The sequence below is a fragment of the Miscanthus floridulus genome, chromosome 11, assembly GCF_019320115.1.
Source record: "Miscanthus floridulus cultivar M001 chromosome 11, ASM1932011v1, whole genome shotgun sequence".
NCBI lineage: Eukaryota > Viridiplantae > Streptophyta > Magnoliopsida > Poales > Poaceae > Miscanthus > Miscanthus floridulus.
The window spans coordinates 87,631,541-87,650,874 of NC_089590.1; the positions used below are offsets into that span (position 1 = coordinate 87,631,541).

General features: G+C 45.2%; 2 protein-coding genes and 1 long non-coding RNA gene across 5 annotated transcripts; 1 reads left to right on the forward strand and 2 right to left on the reverse strand.

The window, feature by feature from the left end:
* The first annotated feature begins 10,935 nt into the window (after positions 1-10,935).
* Positions 10,936-11,983, forward strand: LOC136493763 (vascular-related unknown protein 4-like). The gene is made up of 3 exons (XM_066489913.1): positions 10,936-11,487; positions 11,579-11,656; positions 11,756-11,983. The coding sequence occupies exons 1-3, from the start codon at positions 10,978-10,980 to the stop codon at positions 11,921-11,923; spliced, it is 756 nt and encodes a 251-aa protein (XP_066346010.1). The 5' UTR covers positions 10,936-10,977; the 3' UTR covers positions 11,924-11,983.
* Positions 11,984-13,620: 1,637 nt separating this feature from the next.
* Positions 13,621-15,003, reverse strand: LOC136493764 (uncharacterized). Its single transcript, XR_010768437.1, has 4 exons — positions 14,873-15,003; positions 14,438-14,705; positions 14,250-14,376; positions 13,621-14,165 (listed from the first exon to the last, which is right to left on the reverse strand). It is a non-coding gene; the product is annotated as an uncharacterized lncRNA (long non-coding RNA).
* A 1,631-nt stretch (positions 15,004-16,634) lies between these two features.
* On the reverse strand, positions 16,635-18,378 carry LOC136494366 (CRIB domain-containing protein RIC10-like). Of its 3 annotated transcripts, none has more exons than XM_066490532.1 (4): positions 18,200-18,363; positions 17,976-18,073; positions 17,776-17,857; positions 16,635-17,049 (listed from the first exon to the last, which is right to left on the reverse strand). In XM_066490532.1, the coding sequence occupies exons 1-4, from the start codon at positions 18,255-18,257 to the stop codon at positions 16,820-16,822; spliced, it is 468 nt and encodes a 155-aa protein (XP_066346629.1). In that variant the 5' UTR covers positions 18,258-18,363; the 3' UTR covers positions 16,635-16,819. The 3 variants fall into 3 exon arrangements, with proteins under 3 accessions (XP_066346629.1, XP_066346628.1, XP_066346627.1); XM_066490531.1 differs by having other exon boundaries at positions 17,976-18,076; XM_066490530.1 differs by having other exon boundaries at positions 17,976-18,378.
* Between the last annotated feature and the right edge of the window lie 956 nt (positions 18,379-19,334).

Sequence of the window (19,334 nt, forward strand, 5' to 3'; positions counted from 1 at the left end):
TGCGCTTCCCCGAGATCTACTTTTGAAACATCCAAATAAACACTTGTAACATACGTCTAAAACAGATGAAACACTTAAAACATGCATGTATAGACATAGCAACATCTGTGCAACACCAGATCTGCTTTTGAAAAACATCCAGATGAAACATTTGCAACATACGTCTGAAACAAATAAAATACTTGAAACATGCGTGTATAGTCATTGCAACATGTGCAACACCAAGATCTACCTTTGAAACATACAGATAAAACATTTGCAACATGCATTTGAAACACCTGAAATGCTTGAAACATAGGCTTGCAACGTGCGTATTTTGTCATTGCAACACGTGCAAAATCCCGATCTACTTTTGCAACATCGATACAATTAAAACACTTGCAACATACCTCCGAAACACGTGAAACATATGTTTGCAACATGCCCTTTCAGCACAAACATCTCCTTGCTGCTTCGCAAATAGAGGCTTGTTGACGTGTGGAGGTCACCGTTGTGCTCGCCGGCGGCGCAGAGCTCGCCGGCAACGCGGAGCTGGGCGGCGATGCACAAAGGGCGGGTATGGAGGCAAGCACGGGCGGCGGTGCGCACAGAGGGAGGGCAGGTGGCGCATGGAGGTCACCGGTGAGCTCGTCGGCAACGCGGAGCTGGGCGGCGGCGCACAGAGGTCCTGGCGATGGTGGCACGGGCACGTGGCGGTGGTGCATTGAGTGGGTGATGCGCGGCTGAAAAGTCATTATGTGATTTTGGTAATTGAGTGACAACCTAGGTGGACTAATAGTGTTTATGTGAGATACATAGGTGATTAGTCCACAGGTACATGTGTGTGAGCAACATATGCCATGAAGGTGAAATGGCTTAGAGATGTTGCAAAGCTCACACATGTGATGATGAAGGAGCTCATTGCAAATGAGACATGACATTGAGTCATGTGATCAAGGTGGAGAAGATCAAGACATGAGTTGGCTTGATGATGAAGGAGCTTATTGCAAAGCTCACACATGTGATGATGAAGGAGCTCATTGCAAATGAGACATGACATTGAGTCATGTGATCAAGGTGGAGAAGATCAAGACATGACTTGGCTTGATGGACCGGTTGCAAGCGTGAAGGACAACTTGAAGGCTTTGGAGCGATGGACCGCGTGGCGGTGAAGCTTAAGCAAGACTTGACGTCGATGGACGAAGGCAACTATGAAAAGCAAGTGAAGTCAAGATCGATGAACCAATATAATCATGTGATGATATGAAGTGGATCATATCATTGTTGATCGTGTTGGTGCATGTGTTGCATCGACATTGGAGGTGATGGAATGGAATGCGCAAGGCAAAGGTATAGCCTAGGGCATTTCATTTTACAGGTCATAGGTGTGTAGAAAAGTTTATGACAGGGTTTAGGATAGATAGCCGTACTATCAAGAGGGGCAAACTTGTTTGCATATTGGTCATCTAGTGCCACTCGAGTGGTCTAACTTTGCATCGTCGCTAGGATTGAGTGGCGTGGCAAGTTGAGTGGCTAATCCTTCAGAAAATGATTGTAAAAATGCTAACACATATACACATGGTGGTGTACACTTTGTGGTGTTGGCACATTTATAAAGGATATAAAGTTGGAGTTGATGTGGATCAACTCGGCGATGGAACAGAGGCGAGAAGGGTTCGAAACTCCACCGACGCCCTATACAGAAAAGACAGGGTCTCACAGAGTGGACCGGACGCTGGTCATGTGGTGACCGGACGCTAGGGTCCTGCGTCCGGTTAGTGGCAGCAGTGAGCACGCAGGCATCGGTCTTCGACCGAACGCTAGCACTGAAAGTGACCAGACGCTGGCACGGTGCGTCCGGTCAGGCTGATGTACGGTGACGTAGGGGACGCAGAGAAGTTGGAGAAGGACCAGACACTGATGCTGTGTCCGATCATGACCGACCGAACGCGTCCGGTCGTGACTGGAACCTTACTGGAAACGATCGGATGCTAGGGTCCTGCGTCCGGTCACTTTGAGTAGCTGCATCCGGTCATCGCTTGACCGTTGAGATCGAGCGACTATGTTTGAACAGTGGCGACACGTGGCGAGCATCCGTTGACCGGACGCTGAGGTCCTGCGTCCGGTCGATTTGACCGGAGCGTCCGGTCGTCCCAAATTTTACCCAGTGAAGGGGTAACAACTATTTTAGCCCATGGGGCTATAAATAGAAGGTGGTCTTAGGCATGGCTTGTGCTGAGCACCTCGGGGGACTTTGTGTTCATGCTTGAGAGTGCTTGGAAGCCCTCCATCTCACATCTGCTTGATAGTGATCATCCGATTGTGTGAGAGAGCGATTCTAGTGCGATTGCATCGAGTGGCACTAGGTGATCGAGTTGCAAGCCAGTGATGCTTGTTACTCTTGGAGGTTGTCACCTCCTAGACGGCTTGGTGGTGGTCTCCGTCGAAGCCCGCAAGAAGCTTGTGCGGTGCTCCGGAGAAGAGCTTTGTGAGGAGCATTGTGCTCGCCACGCGGGAGCCGCGAAGAGCAACTCTAGTAAAGCGTGTCATTGAGCTACTCTTACTTTTGGGATAGGTTCTTGTGGTGCTCGATGTGCGGGCTTGGCGAGTGATGTCAATTAGCCGTCAAACCACCAAATGAGCGGTCGACACAACGGGGACTAGCATATTGGCAAGCACGTGAACCTCGGAAGAAAAATCACCGTGTCAACTTTATTCTTTCCGTTGGTTTGCATCCTCGTTACACAAGCTTGTAATTACTTTCATATACATTGTGCTTGTGTAGTTGCTCTTGTAATTAGTTTGCTTGTATAGCTCACTAGTTACCTTCTTGTTTGTGTAGCATAGAAGTAGCTCCCTTGCGTGACTAATTTGGTTTGTGTAATCTTGCTAGTCACTTAGCTTATTTTGTGTAGCTAAGTATTTACGCTCTCTAATTTAACATTGGTTGCCTTGTTATTGAGCATTGCTAGTGAGCTTAGTTGACTTTGTGCTTTTGCTTACTAGCATGTGTAGGAGCTCCCCGTTGATTAAAGTACTAGTGGCATAGGTTTGTGTGACCTTGCTTCTAGAATTGATTATGTGAGCTCTAGCTAGCCCGACACATTTGTTGTTTAATAAGGATCTTTGCAAGATGCTAGAGAACAAAGATAGAGGGGTGTAGTCTTGGCTAGACCGATAGTATTAATTCTGCACGTGTTTCGATTAGCTGGTGCAATTAATTTTAGAAAGGACTATTCACCCCCTCTAGTCCGCCATCTCGACTTTACAGCGGCGCGGGGTGGCGCAGAGAGTGGGTGCAACGTGCGGACAACGGGCGCTCGGGTTAGAGAGTGTTTCCGATGTTTTTTTATTATAATTTATTACTATAATCTGAAGCGAGAATTACCTCCTTGACAAGTGTCCATGGGCGTTAATTTGAGAAGGGTACGAGGATCTCGGATCGAAGTTTTTGAATAACCCGGCAATATAATTTTTTGAATAACCCGCCAATATAATTGATGAACAGCAACAGCGGAATTTAAAGAAAATATCTGGGAATCCATGTACGGCCGCCAAGGCTGTGCCGGTGGTTGTGTGCCTGCGGCATGCACGGTTAAGGCCGGTTAATGTACAAAAATGTCGCAGCGCCGCTCGCACAGAAGCATGCATTCATTCGTCGTCCGTTGTCAGTAACCTCTCCGATCGAGCGAGGAGTGTGTGTGTCTATATATATATATATATATATATATATATATATATATATATATATATATATATATATATATATATATATATATATATATATAGAACTACTATTCTGTAGTTGGCTACAGAATAACTTATTCTGTAGCCACTTTGAGTTACGATAATTACTATGTTAATTTACGAGATTTACAGTAACTCCTTACTAAGTGGTTTACTATAACGTTATGGTAAATATCCCTATGTGTTATAGTAACCCAACTATCGTAAATATGTATTGACATTACGGTAAATTAGTATATAGGGAGAGGCTATTCAGTAGCCGGCTACAAAATAAGTTATTCTGTAGCCACCTCTATTTACTATAATTTTATATACTAATTTACCGTAATGTCAATACATATTTACGATAGTTGGGTTACTATAACACATAGGGATATTTACCATAACGTTATAGTAAACCACTTAGTAAGGAGTTACTGTAAATCTCGTAAATTAACATAGTAATTATCGTAACTCAAAGTGGCTACAGAATAAGTTATTCTGTAGCCAGCTACAGGATAGTAGTTCTCTCTCTCTCTCTCTCTCTCTCTCTATATATATATATATATATATATATATATATATATATATATATATATATATATATATATATTGCCTCTTATCTAAGTACGCGGTAGTATCTGTTCGGATACAAACACATACCTCACACACACGGTATACGAACAAATCTATAACTATACCTAGACAACGAACGTAGCTGAGAGATACTTGAAGATCACCAGACTTCGAGCGTGACGGACACATCACTTGACCATTGTGGCATATCTACGTGAAAGACACTGTTCGGATACAAACACACACCACACACACGCACACACCTCACACACACGGTATACGAATAAACTTACAACTATATCTAGACAACGAACGCAGCTGAGAGATACTTGAAGATCATCAGACTCCGAGCGTGACAGACACGTCACTTGACCATTGTGACACATCTATGCGAGAGACATCTAAAATTATTAACGGAGAATAATATCTAAGGTGAGGGACGAGCGCCGAGTCGAACGCTGATCGGCACGAGCAAGCCACAGGCTCTTGCCAGTCGCGCTACGCATGGTCCTCGAGGGAGGAGTATATGCGCAGCGCATGCAGCCATTTAATTTAATTTGGAGCTGTCTGGGCGCATGCATGCAGCCGTTTCGAGATGTCTGGGCTCACACATGCAGCTGTTTCGATTCATCCCCAGCCATAGAAAGCCATGCAGCCCGAGCCCGTCGGCCCAGCCCAAGCACGGCCCGGCACGGAGGCAAGCGGGCCCGTCCTAGAGCAGCAGGTCATGCCTGGGCCTGACCCCAGGCACGTGGGGCGGCACAGTATGGCCTGCTACAGAGCAGTCGGTCCGGTGACGACCCGGCCTGCCAGCGCCCCGTTCGCCCGCCCGCCCCCACCCCCGCACGGCCGCGCCGCCCCGCCCCTGCATATAAGCGGCTCGGCTCCCCCCCCCGCTCCCAACCCTAACCCTCCAGTCTCCACTCTCCTCGCCCCATCGCCCGCTCCGCAGTCAACAGTCGCCTCATTTCCTCGTTTGCTCCGCTCTCCGCTCCAAACCCTAACCCTAATCCCTAGTTCCCCATTCTCTCACCGCGGCGCAGGCACGTAGCCGAGCCCCGCTCGCCCAGTCGCCTCAGCCTCGTCGGCGGTCGGCTCCGCAGTCCGCTCCCAACCCTAACCCTAATCCACACTCGCTCGCCAGCTCGCATCCATGATCTGGTGAATCTGAGCTCTCTCTCGTGATCTACTGATCTCGTCCGTCGTCCCCGACTCCGGTGACCTCGACCCGCCTCTCCTTCCTTCTCTCTCTCTCTTCTCTCGTTCTCGGTGAACTATGTGAGTTCATGACCGTGTTCCCGTCCGTCCCTCCTTCGTCGTTCGCCATCATTTCTAATCGGTCTCTCTCCTCTAGGTGGCCCTCATCGTCTCCGGCACCGGGCTCCGGTTGCGCAGGTACTCCACTAACCCTAACCCTAACCCTAGATCTGTCTAATGTCTTCTCCAGTTCTTATGTCTCTTCTACGTCTTCCACTAACTCTAGATCTATACCTCTATGGCTCTATCTCTCTAACTCTGTTTTTCTCCTCCGTGCAGGTCGATTGCCGATGCATCATCGTCCTCTTCCTATGGCATAGACCAGGCACGGCGGCCGCGCGCATCGTTGAGGAACGGTGCTGGAGATAAGCCGTCCGCGGTCATGGTCGCCATGGCAGATGACGATGATGTCGTCTATCCACCCACTGGCAACGATGACCTGATCGCGGCAGGGCTGCTCCCAGAGGACGACGACATCCGTGATGACGCTGCTGCGTTGTTGGGTATCAATGTCGGTAGTAGCTCTGCTCCGATCGTTCTGGATGGTGGCGATGGTGGTGGAGGGGCGGAGCCGGCGCCGTCGGCGACAGGGACACTGGTCGGCTCCAATAGCACAGATGGTACCTCATGCCTTGGTAAGCGTAAATCTAGTGTCTGGGTTGATTTTGATGAGATCTATGAGACTTTGAATGGTCAAAAGGTTAGAACTGTTGCTATCTGTAAAATGTGTAAGAGTAGATTGTCTGCTAGATCTGCTGCTGGCACTGACCATTTGATTAGGCATCAGAAATCTTGTAGGAAAAAGGTTAATCATGCTGCTAGGATTTAGTCTAGGCTTTTTTACAATCCTGATGGATCTGTGCATAACTAGGACTACAATCCTGCTGTTGCTCGCTCTAAGTTGTGTAGGTTGATTGCTAGGCTTGACCTTCCATTAGGTATAGGTGGGTCACATGCATGGGAGGATTACATTGTTCTTGCTCATAATCCTAGGTTTGCCAAGGTTTCTAGACAGACCAACACTAGAGATCTTGGTAAGCTGTTTACTGAACGCCGTGATAAGTTTAAGAATTTTGTGTTGCCTATTGCTTCTTCTGTTGCTTTGACTTCAGATATTTGGTCTGGTAATGCTAAGGAGGACTATATTAGTGTTGTTGCTCACTATGTGAATGCTGATTGGGAGTTATAGAAAAAGGTTATTGGTCTTAGGCTGATTGAGGTTAAACATTCTGGTGAAAAACATTGCTGAAAGAATTGCTATTGTGGTTGAAGAGTATTGTCTGATTAACAAGATTTTCTCTGTCACTCTAGACAATGCTTCTTCTAATGCTAGGGCTATGAACACTTTGACACCTCTATTTGCTTGTTACTTGGGTCCTGATCCTTCACCTGATCCTTTGGATCCTAGTAACCGTAAGTACAGTCTTGTACATCAACGTTGTGCTTGTCATATCATTAATCTCATTATAAAATCTGGATTAAAGAGGTTAAAACCTTACACAGAAGATTTTAGAACTGCAATTAACTTCTTAAATTCCTCTAATCAAAGAATTGCATTGTTCAAAGAATACTCTAATGCTAAGGGTGTTAGACCTAGAAAGTTTGGCTTGGATATGGATGTTAGATGAAATTCTACTTACCTGATGCTTAAACACTTGGTTCTATACAAGAATATCTTTTCTGTGTTCATTAATTCCTATTATGGTTCACAATTGTTGACTACAAATCATTGGTATTTTGCTGAGAAGTTACTGGAGTTCCTGGAACTCTTCTATGACTCCACTGTTGTACTGTCTGATGTTTATTATCCTACAAGTCCACTTGTTCTGCACCATATCCTAGAGATTGCTTCTCATTTGCATGCATGTGAAAAAGAGCATAATCTGAGAGCTATTGTATTACCTATAAAGCTTAAGTTCCTTAAATATTGGCAGGACATACCTCTGTTATATTCATATGCATTCATTCTTGATCCTAGAGCTAAGATGAGTGGTTTCTTTAATGTGCTGCAATTACTTGGTGAATACACTCGTTCTGAGTACAGTTCATACTATGCTGATGTTAAAACTGAATTGTATAAACTGTTTAACAAATACGAGAGCAAGTTTGGTGCAGCTAGGTCTCAAAGGGTTGCACAGCCATCACATCATACAGGTAAGAAAAAGCAGACCTAGGGAAGAATCTTTGGCCGTGGATTAGGTATTGTTGGTGCTTCCCCTCTCCCTGCCACTTCATCTTCATCTACTGCTGTTTCTGAGCTATCAGCTTACTTAGACAGTGATAATGTCACTTCTTATGAGGATGATTTTGACCTACTTCTGTGGTGGCGTGACCACAAGCTAACCTTTCCAATCCTGTCTATAATGGCTAGAGATATCTTATCAGTTCTTGTATCTACTATCTCTTCGGAGTCTTGTTTCAGTTTGACAGGTAGGATAATTGAGAAACGGCGGTGGCGCTTGTCACCAGAGACTGTGGAGATGCTGACCTGCTTAAAGGACTGGGAGTTAGGAGAAAAAAATGGAACAGCATGCTGTTGACAACTAAGAACTTGAAGACTCATTCCAGAACTTGTACCTTGATGAAGATGGACCAGCTGGTGGTGCTCCTGGTACTTAGTGAGGTACTGAGGTTGAGACTTGCCTCCTGAGTGTGTGTGTGTGTGTGTGATCTGTGACTGTGAAAGGGTGTGTGTGACTCGGTGACTGTGAAAGACTTGTCTATCAGTTGAACAATGGTTAATTAAGAGCTGATTGCACTCTTTTTTTTTCCTTTATAGGGTTTCTCACAAGGGTGAGTTTTACCTAAAAAGGTTTTTAATAAGGCAGCATTGCACTAAATAGCTCATTTTGGTATTTCTGTTGTCTGTCGGCTTTGGACTTTGATTCTGTGAATCAGTGAATGTATGAACTGTGATATGTGAATGTATCGGACATTTCAACTTAGATTCTGTGAATGTATGAAAATGTGACTGTATCAGATAAGTTTTGGACTTTGATTTTGTAAATGTAAGAAACTGTGATAATGTATTGATGTGAACTGTGAATGTATGAATTATGAAACTGTGAACTGTTATCTGTTTATGAATGCAAAGGGTAACAGGCCGCGGGCTGCCAGGCCAGCCCGACACGGAAATCAGCCCATAGGACCGTGCCTGGGCCGAAGGCCAGGCCCGTGGGCCTATGAGGCACGGCCCGTGAGGCATGGTGTGCCGTGCCGACCCATTGGCTATCGGGCCGTGCTGGCACGGCCCGTGCTGTGCCGTGCTGGGCTGGCCCGTTGGTCATATATATCCCCAGCTGTGCATAGATCTGACAGGTGGGCACGGTCCACAGCATGATTGGCTGGTCCAATGGTGTGCAGGAGCGCCAGAGCTGGACTGGCATCGTGGGCCATGGATGCAGCATGCGTGCGTGCCTGCCTCGTCCATGCATGCATTCGACCGACGACGACGACTCGACGAGCAGCAGATTGCGTGCTAGCCTGGTTTGATCCGACCCGACCACACGCATGATCAATTGATCATCCTATCCTGCGATACGACATAACGCATCACTTGTGGCACGTGGTATAATGCATACGTGTCCAACAAATATACCTACACTACTCCTGGATCGAGATAACTAACTAACAATGGTCCCATCGATCGGAAGGATTCGGTCGCTTCAGATGATCATATCACCATATCTTGCCCATCGAGATCCCTGCGTCGTCGTCGTTGCGTGCGCGATCGATGATGTGACGTGACCGCCTCTCTCCCTCACTCACTCCCTCCCTCGGAAAACAGTGTTCAACCAAAACTGATATCCTCTCGTGATCGCCGGCTGATCGCGTCGGATACGTCGGATCCTCGGATTAGGTGGTGCATGCTGCTCGCCACAGAACGTGCTCGCGCGCTCCTTCCTCCATGCCGATCCGATGTGACCTGACCGGTGACCCAGAGCTGGGCTCTGTCGTCTTCGTCCCCCCGGTCGGCCAGCAGCAGCCTTGACCTACTACAAGCTGCAGCTAGCTTTCCCCTCCACCACCAGTGCGCACCACGTCCTACGTAGCGAATGCGACCATCTTCTCCAATCTCCCTCTGAATCGTTCTTTCCTGCTGATGATTCTCAATCCGATCTCCTCGCTGCTACTTTTCGCCATTATTACGTACCCAACTCCTCCGCACTACATATTCCGCTCAGTACTTAATTATATAGTTAATTAAATCAATTCGCCCTCTGCTCACTAACTGATGTTTTTCCACTGTACCTCTTAATGACCACTCCCTCTGTCTCTTTCATTTGTCAAACTTTCTTAAAATTTAACTAGATTTATAGAGAATATTAGCATCATTTATATCTTCAAATAAATTTAATATGAAATTAGATTCAATGGTCTATCTAATAATGCTAATTATGTACCATATATAAGTATTAATATAATTTCTTGTACATATGGTTAAAGAGATAAGTTGAGTACGTTTGACTTTTCGGCAAGTGAAAACGACTTTTAAAAGAGACAGAGAGAGTAGCTAATTTGCTATGTAATTCAAGAGTAAATGGCCTCTCTAGTGACATTTCTCTCCCCTAATCTTAATTAATTTCCGGCTTCGCCACTGCTCAGCTCATCATTATCCCGCTGCTGGTCAGTGGTCACCACTGCTCCACATGCACTCTGGTCAGTTTTCAACAGAACACAACCGGGTTTATGAGAACGAGTATCATGCATGCATGCCCCTTCGGCAGGACTTACTGTAGCTACGGATGATTTGTAAGGCTGATTTATTGTAAGAAAAAAATATTGTTTCATGGCTGAAAAGTAGGGCCGAGCTAGAGAGAACCATCTCCTTCCGAGGCAACAAAAAAAAAAAGGCGATGATAGATGTGGATTGCTCTGGGCTTCACAACCTTCAGCTGGTGAAGTGGACCTCTGACTGTATCCAAACCATATCATTGGCCGGAGATGATATGCATCCCAACCGCCACGCTTCATTCGCCACAAAATTAGACTTCTTTTCTTTTGTTTCCATTCAAGGACTAAAAAAATACAGTCGTCACCATAATAACCACACCACTGTACCACGATATATACACATATGCGCTCTACAATATACTAGGTCAATAAGGATATATATATATATATATATATATATATATATATATATATATATATATATATATATATATATATATATATAAATATATATAGAACTACTATCCTGTAGCTGGCTGCAGAATAACTTATTCTGTAGCCACTTTGAGTTACGATAATTACTATGTTAATTTACGAGATTATAGTAACTCCTTACTAAGTGATTTAATTTAACGTTATGATAAATATCCCCATGTGTTACTAGCTCTCGATTAGCAAGTGATCATTACTGACTAACATACGCAACTAACGAGAAGATTCTTAGAGAGGGATCTCTCAACTGTATTCTACACGCAGACAGTTCATATGCATGTACTGCTGGTACCACTGGTCGATAGTCGTCCCTGGACTCGTATATATATACCCAGGGACTCTAGCGAGCTTTCTTCACTCCCATCCCATCCAGACAACAAACAAAGCATAGCATCAAAGAACAAGAGCATCTGCTTTCTGCTGCTGCTGCTGCTGATAGCTCCTACTGCTTCATACTTACGGGCACTGGTCACAATGGAGAACAAATCACCCTCCTCCTCATGCGTAAGCCCGGCGGCCACATCCACCATGTCAGCCGGAGAGAGCAGCTGGGCCATGCACATCGCAAACTTCCTGGCCTCGACGCCGCAAGACGGCATCAGAGAGATGGACGATCAGCATGCAGCGGTCTCTGGCGGCAGCAGCTTCTCCTCCGGCTTCTCTTCTTCCTTCCATTCCTTTGGCGACGACGCCTCCTTCATCACGTCTGAGCTCATGTGCGACGACGACGAGGAGGATGAGGCCCTACAGGACACTGCCTGTTCTTCTGCAGCTGGCCAAAAGGTTAGCAAAAGACTCCCTGGTTAGGCCTTTTCTAACAGCATAGCGCATAGCTTATGTTCTAACGTTACGTGATTGTGGACTTGCTGTGCAGATAGCTACCATGGAACATTTCGATTTGAAGCAAATGTCAACCATGGATGCGAAAGATTTCAACATGCCCCAGCTCATGGTATGCTTGCTCATCTACAGCTTTGACATCTAGTTTTTCAAGATGGTGATTACTTGCCCCCAGTTGTACTTACACCTGTGTTTTCTTGGAATACTGAAGGCCAAATACTTCGAAGCTATGGGTTCAAAACAGCAGGCGACTGGCGTGGATCAACAAGTCATCAATAGTTTTAGTAACAACGAGAAGGCGCTATATGAGAGTAATGAGCTGAGGAAGAAAGGGCTTTGCTTGGTCCCTATCTCTATGTTGATAAACTATCTCGGTTGATTCTTTTTCATGTATACCACCAGTATATTCAATGCAATTGTACACAATTATTATAGTTCATACATCACGCTCTTCTGTCAGCTGAGCGAGAGAGCCTACTCCCATCCAGCTGTTGAGCTGTCTGATCATATATAACATTCAAATAGGAAAAAAGAAAACACATATTCAACTATTGGACAACAACAACAAAAAGTAAAGCAGGATAGTCAAGTTCATGACACCGAGGAAAACTTTGTATAGCGGAACATATTAAATTTCAAAATTTAGGTAAACCCTGCAGTGCAATTGCTTGTCAGCAAGCAAGTTGAAAACATGTGTGCATATACCTTGTTTAAGCAGGAAAAAAAAATCCAAACTTTTGTGCCATTATGCTCCTTGTCCTACTGAAATGCAGGGGATTAAATTAACACCAACTAGTAGAACATAACAGCTTAGTGCTAGGGTGTGAACTACACAGTTAACAGTTTAAGAAAGTAATTAGCTAGTTCAGTCAGTTTGCAGTCCACATGGATAGGGATGATTCCCTTACGTTTGTCCACACGTCAGTAATACGGTCACGAACTAGACGCAAGCTGTAATATTGACCTCATGTCACAGGAAGCTAGCATTTCTTTAATGAGTGGCTAGTATCAAAATTCAAAAACCTGCTTAATCAGTCAGAATAAGCAGAAGGGGCATCGCTGACCTTACAGAAATACTAAGTCCTGACTAAACCAAAACAAGCAATTAGTTCAGTTCAATAATTTATATAGCTTCTGCAGAGGTTACAACTAGCAACATACATACTTCTCTAGCAAAATAAGATATTTGCATGTGCTATCACAAGGAGACAGTTAGCATCGAGTGGACCTGGAATTCTGGACAGTGTAAGAATATTCTGCTCAGTTCTCCTAAACTGTATGATACATTTGTCATTTTAAAGGAAATGAGTGCAGTAGAGACATGCTTCACTTTAACATTAATTATTTGGAATTTACAATATTTCCGATCTGATGGCTCAGGATGAGGGTGGGCATCTGCCCCTATGCTCACAATGTATTTTCCGTTTTAGACCCCTTGAGGTTTTTGAAAAAAACATGAGCCTTTCCGAAAGGAATGTGTGTATACAGTATACTAAGTTCTGAAAATTAGCTCAAAATATGGCAAACAAGTGCATGTCTTTAACACTTTAATGCGGCATGGATTGTAAAGACAAATAAATGGACAAGATGTCTTTAACATTTCTGTGCATTTGTCATCTGTCAATGCACAATATGCTTATACTGACTCTAGCTGGCTGGAAAAGGCATGGTTATTTTATTTGTCAAGTTGTGACTATTTTTCTATTTCATTACACATCCCTAGTGTTTCCAAATGGTCAGTTTCCATAGAAGACCTCATTGGATAAGTCTGTATTAATAAAAGCCCACTTGGTATGTCTGACTCGTATCCTCAGTATTCATCTATTCGATGGAAATTTTCAGTGACAACCAAGCATTTGTAAGTTTAAATATTACAGCCATTGGGCAGTTCCTTATACTCCCTCCATCCTAAATGATAGGTCTTTTAGCTTGTCTAGGTACAAAGCTTTAGAGCCAACTACACCCTACATTCCAAATTATAAGATGTTTTGTTTTTTAGATATATTGCTTTTACTATATATCTAGACATAGTGTATATCTAATTGCATAGCAAAAAAAAATTTGTATTTAGAAAAACCAAAACGACTTATAATTTGGAATAGAGGGAGTAGATATGTATCTAGAAAAGCTAAAACGACCTATAATTTGGAACAAAGAGAGTAATACATAGTCACTTTCAGCATGTCCATGGTAACAACTGGCTGAGAACTGAACTAAAAGTACCAAATATCTGAATATTGTGAAGTTTAGGAGATATTTAAAGCGAAAATGTATCTTTCAAAAAATGATAAATGGACAAGACATAGAAGGGTATTAAGTTTCTTTTAACTGAAAAAGTATTCAGGGCATATGCCAAGTTAGAATTCAGAATATTGGCTAGTTCAAGTTGTAGAACATCATGCATAGGATTCTTCTCCATCTCAAAAGAATTCATGGTTCATTGTCACACTGCTACTTGTAATGGTTGGGTTATGAAATAATACTACTACTAGGTGACGACCTTGATGCATAGTCAAGTGAGAAACTAATTAGTAATTACAGTACAGGGCAGCGACAGCTGACGATGTCGAACAGCCAAAGCCAAATTTCTTCGCATCATCGATCAAAGAGGAAAGGTTTACCTACATCCTTCTTCTAGTTAATATGGCGACAGACTAATATAACATAATATTCCAGACAACAGTATGATATAGCCCAGAACTAACCAAAAGCAGCCTAAGCAGGGCAGGTTCACAGAATGCAGTAGCCCGGACCAACCAGAAGCATCGGAATCGGCAACGGCTATGGGGATCAGCAGCTCCGAAAGAGACAAGGAACCGATATGTGTTGGAACTGCAAAATCATGCGCATAAAACAAAGGAAGAAAGCCTTGCAGTAGTTAGAACTTTGTAACCTTGTGCATCGTTTGAACGAATCTCGGTCCCCCTCGCAAGTTGCTCCAAGCTTTGCACTTTTCTGGGGGCGCCGCGCATCGCTGGAGCCTGCCGCCGACGCGCGCCCATACGCGCTGGCACATGACATGAGCATCCCACTGCCGCAACAGCCGTCGAGCGGCGGAAGGGTTTTGGAGCGGTTATCCAATTGCAACATGTAATTGTCTTTCCAAATGTCTTGGCTCCCGGCAAATTTTTAGTCCCTCCACATCCCCACTCATCGAAATCCTAATTTTTAGCAACTTGCTCATCAATATGCAAGTTTGGTAGCGGGAACAATGTAGCAGTAACTCGTCGAGGTCCTCTCATGGCGATTCCACGCGAAAAAAAAAACAGAGAAATGGGGGGAGAAAAGAGGATTTACTGCTACGAGCGTTAGAGTCGAACTCACTTACGCGCGCCGAGAGCGGGTGGAGTAACACGCGACGGAGGGAACGCCGGCGGTCCGCCGTCGGCTTGGCTTAGCGCTCCGGTTCCCCGCAACATTCCGGCGAGGGAGAAGAAAGGAGAGGGGATTTTGTGATGGGCCGGGCCGGAATGTCAGACGAGACAATACCCACTCAGGCCTGGCCGCTTAACAGGCCGATATGGTTGACGCTTAATCGTGTTATTAAAACTGTGATTTGGCCATATGATTTTACTTATGATCTTAATTGACAAAGCTGTTTAATTATCCGATCCTTAACAGAGTCTACTTTTCCATAATTTTTACGGGAACTCGAAGAACGCCCGGCGCGTTGCTATGAAAATCGCCGGTGAAATTATACTACTTATATTTACTAATATGATTAAATAAATACCATAATACATGTTAGTGGATGATTTTTAGCATTCTGATGTGGACAGCTAAATATATGTTAGTAAATGATGTGGTTTGTTAATGTGAATAGCTTTAATGAAGACATAATGGCCTGTGTTAGTTGGATGTGTTAGTAGATGCTTATGTGGACACTTTATATGATGAGATAGTTGAATGTGTTAGTGAAATATTCTAGTGGATGCTGATGTGGATACTTTGCATGACAAGATAAATTGCTAATGAGTTTATCTTCATAAGATATATAGATTCTCTGGGTTTTTTTCGTCCGCCCAGACATATCCGTCTAGACTCCCCTATTCTCGGGCCTACGCAATCGGCCCAGCAGGCCTACTTCGCTCCACCTTAAGTGTGTTTTACGGATTCTCGAAAAAAAGACAACAACACTTTCCTTCCCCCACAGCCGTAGGCATGCGACTACCGCTCACCAGCCGCACGCATGTGACCGCCCCCATCCACCTCACACCTTCTCTAGCCCGACGGCCTTCTCTAGCTCGGGGGCCTTCTCCAGCATGGAAGCGCCGCACCTGGACCCCATCCCGCACTCCTTTGTGCCCCCATCCACCTCGCACCGTCGTGGCCATGACGTGCACCACTGCCTGTCGAAGATACCGCGACAGGAAGGGGAGGCCTGCGCCTACGCCTGGGTATATGTTGGGCAGCTCTCGACATAACCCATATTTGAACTTGCTGGCTACCGTAGTTCCCATCAGGGAGGTTGTGGTCGCTGACGATGCGGTGTTTCAAGTATTTTAGGCGTTTCATACTTATGTTTCAAGTGTTTATTGCAAAAGTAGATCTAAGATGTTGCAATGACAATGTACGCATGTTGCAAACCTATGTTTCAAAGTATTTCACATGTTTCGGACATATGTTTCAAGTGTTCTATCTGGATGTTATATATGTTGCTATGGCTCTGCACGCATGTTTCAAACCTATATTCAAGTGTTTCATATGCTTCATACTTATATTGCAAGTGTTTCATCTGGATGTTACAGAAGTAGATATGAATATTGCATATGTTGCAATGCCTATACATGCATGTTTCAAGCAAATGTTTGTGTTTCATCTATTTTAGACGTATGTTGCAAATGTTTCATTTGAATGTTTTAAAAGCAGATCAGAATGTTACACGGCGTCGATGGCTGGCGGACAGCGGCCTGCTGAAGCCGCATGTCGCTGCTGTTGGGGCGCAGCCATGGGTCAACCCATGTGGATTTCCCCATGCGGGCGCGGAGACGTGGGCGCTGGCGCTAGACGGGATGCGAATGCGGGTTTCCCGTGTTGGGCGGGATGCGGGACGTAGGTGTGGGAGCCGCGTCCGGATGCTAGGCTTTCAGTAATTTTTATGTTCGATTTAAAATCTACGATTGTTGCAACCTTGGCAGAGACAGGATTAAAAAAAACCATACACACATACACACTTTACGCAAAGCTGAGACGATCAGACGACGACCAAACAAGCAATCTTTGTAGCCTCGCCTACACAAACTCGGAAGGGCGGGAGGCCGGAGCACAGTTCCGATCATCGCGCGGCATTTGCAACAACGTCGACATGACCCGCTAGTGACGGTGGCGACGCCGCCACCTCGTCCGTGGAGCTGCTGGACGGTTCCGACGCCGACAATGCCGTCGGCGAGCCGTCCCTGGGCTTCTTCGTCGGCGGCCTTGGAACGTCGGGGCACGTGGCGGAGTCGTCCCGCATGCCGGTGTTCTTTGCGACGACCGCGCCGACACGCTGCTGGCGGTCGAGATCTGTCAGACAGAACACGTGTCAGCGGCGCGCGCATGGCATAAGATCCTTCCTAATCCTGGAATGGAAAGCAAAATCAAAGTGCGTAATCTTGGAACTAAGAACGGCAATACAATGTGATCCGGATCGGAGGATGATGTCTGCCGATTGCCTGGCCGCGGTCAGCGGCTGTCGCCCGGAACACCAACCAACCACACGCCGACATCACTTGCTCTCCAGGCAAGTACAGTATGAACGACACCAACTGATCGTGTCCCCATCACAGATTTGCCTCTGCCGGTGTTACCGTCTTATGAAGCAAGAACCAAACCAACATGTTTCTGGGAGAAGTTTGTCCTATTGTTTGCGTGAAGCCACGAACAAGATCGAGTTTTTCAATTTTGGTCGCAGTTTGTCTGCACGAGACCGGGGGCTCACCAACAGCGATTCAGAGTTCAGACATGTTGCTGGTATCCCAGGCTTCAGAAACCTGATGAAGCGAGTGCATTTTCTTTGCTACCATGTGTTCTGCTGCGACCATGGGTACAAGAACTAACAGAGGAATGGACAAAGCAACAAGCTGTGACATGCGCATGATTCTACTGGAAAGATCACATAAGGAACCAAAACCTTTGCTAAGAAAGGTGCAATCATACTGTCATAGGAAGCAACCACTGAACTGAATACTGAACCACAGAAAAAAGAGCGATGCATTCTGAACTGAAGAGCAGGACGAATGGTCACTGTACCTTGAGAAACCCTGGAGGTACCAGTCAACGCAGCAAAGTTGCCCAGGGACGACAAGTCCGAGGACGCCATGATGTCGTTCATCTGCGAGGAAATACAGGACAGAACAAAATTAAATTAAGACTTTACTGATCAGAATTCAGACATTTGGAGAAAAAGTTGCAGCGGCAATGCACTGAATTTTGGTGCCCTGTGCGTTTACCCAGCTTGGAGACGCGCTGCCCGCTGCGCTGTCCCAGCCGATGTGCGTGACGTGCTTCACGTCCGTCGGGTAACCGATCTCCATCTCGTGCTCCTTCACCGCTGCAAGGACGATCCATGGAGGAAACAAACGGGCGACGAAGAGACAAGACGACCATCGTACGTGCATGGCCAAAGTTGAGGTTGAGGATTTCAGACGGGAAAGAAAATAAAATGCCCGCTTACCGAAGATCCGGGAGAAGACCTTGAGGCCCTTGAAGATCCCTTTCACCTTGTACGCCATTGGAGATCGTTCGATGCTGCACGTCCCTTTGAGAACAAGGAGACAGAGGCGAGGACGGTACGCGAGGACAGCCAGCAATCAGCAGTTTCAAAGGCTTTTCCTGCGGCTGACAAAGATATTGCATCAACCAGGTTCTGTGATCGTGAAGAATGAAATAGCATCGATCGCGTGCATAATGATGGATCAGTGATGTGATATGTGTCTGCAGAAGCTTTCATCTGCTAGCTGCATACCTCAAGAGAGTTGTTGGCGATGTGAAAGATTTGGAGTAAACAACAATTCTGTCACCACTCGTGGAGTTCTAGCCTTGATGTATTGAAAGACCTCGAGGAAGCAACAGTTCTGTAGTGTAGGAAAGTAATAGTTTAAGGATGGTAATAATCTTACATTACAAGTCTGAATCATCGTAGAATCCTGTCAACTTATCCACTTTCTTTTGTGATAGTAGACAGCACGATTTACTGGGTTTTGTAGCTGACAGTCTGCCTACTTGTAGATTCACGATTTGTTAACAAATTAGAGAACTGTTTGTAAAAGGTGAGGGCAGGAATATTTTGCAGAGATTTTTATTCAAAAGCCACTGTTTTGATTAGAATTTCCTTGCCGGCCCACAACAAAAATTTCTCCTTCCATCTGCTTCCAGATCCTATCCTTCAGGTAGGCAAAGGCCAAGATATTTTTCACTCGCACTGGAAGGCCAAGATATTTTTCACTCATTGTTTCTTCCTTTGCCCTTTGGTGTTTGTACTGAAAAGGACAGCAGACTTCGCTTTGTTAACCATTTGCCCAGAACAATGCTCGTAGAGATCAAGGATGTTCTGAAGCTGTTGAGCATCCCGATATTTGGTATCTTGACTTGAGATAATAACCAGCCGCTGAGTTTGGTAGTGTCAACAATACCGTAAAAGACTAAAATTACAGGGTTTTCCGTCTCCCTCCCTCTTTTTCACTGCCTGTAGCCTAACCAAGTAACAAGCAAGGTTGCGCGCTGGGGTTGGCTATTGCTCTGAAATTTGGGACCTTTGTTTTAATATAAAATTATATTATTTTTATTGCGATGATGTTCGCTCATACGGA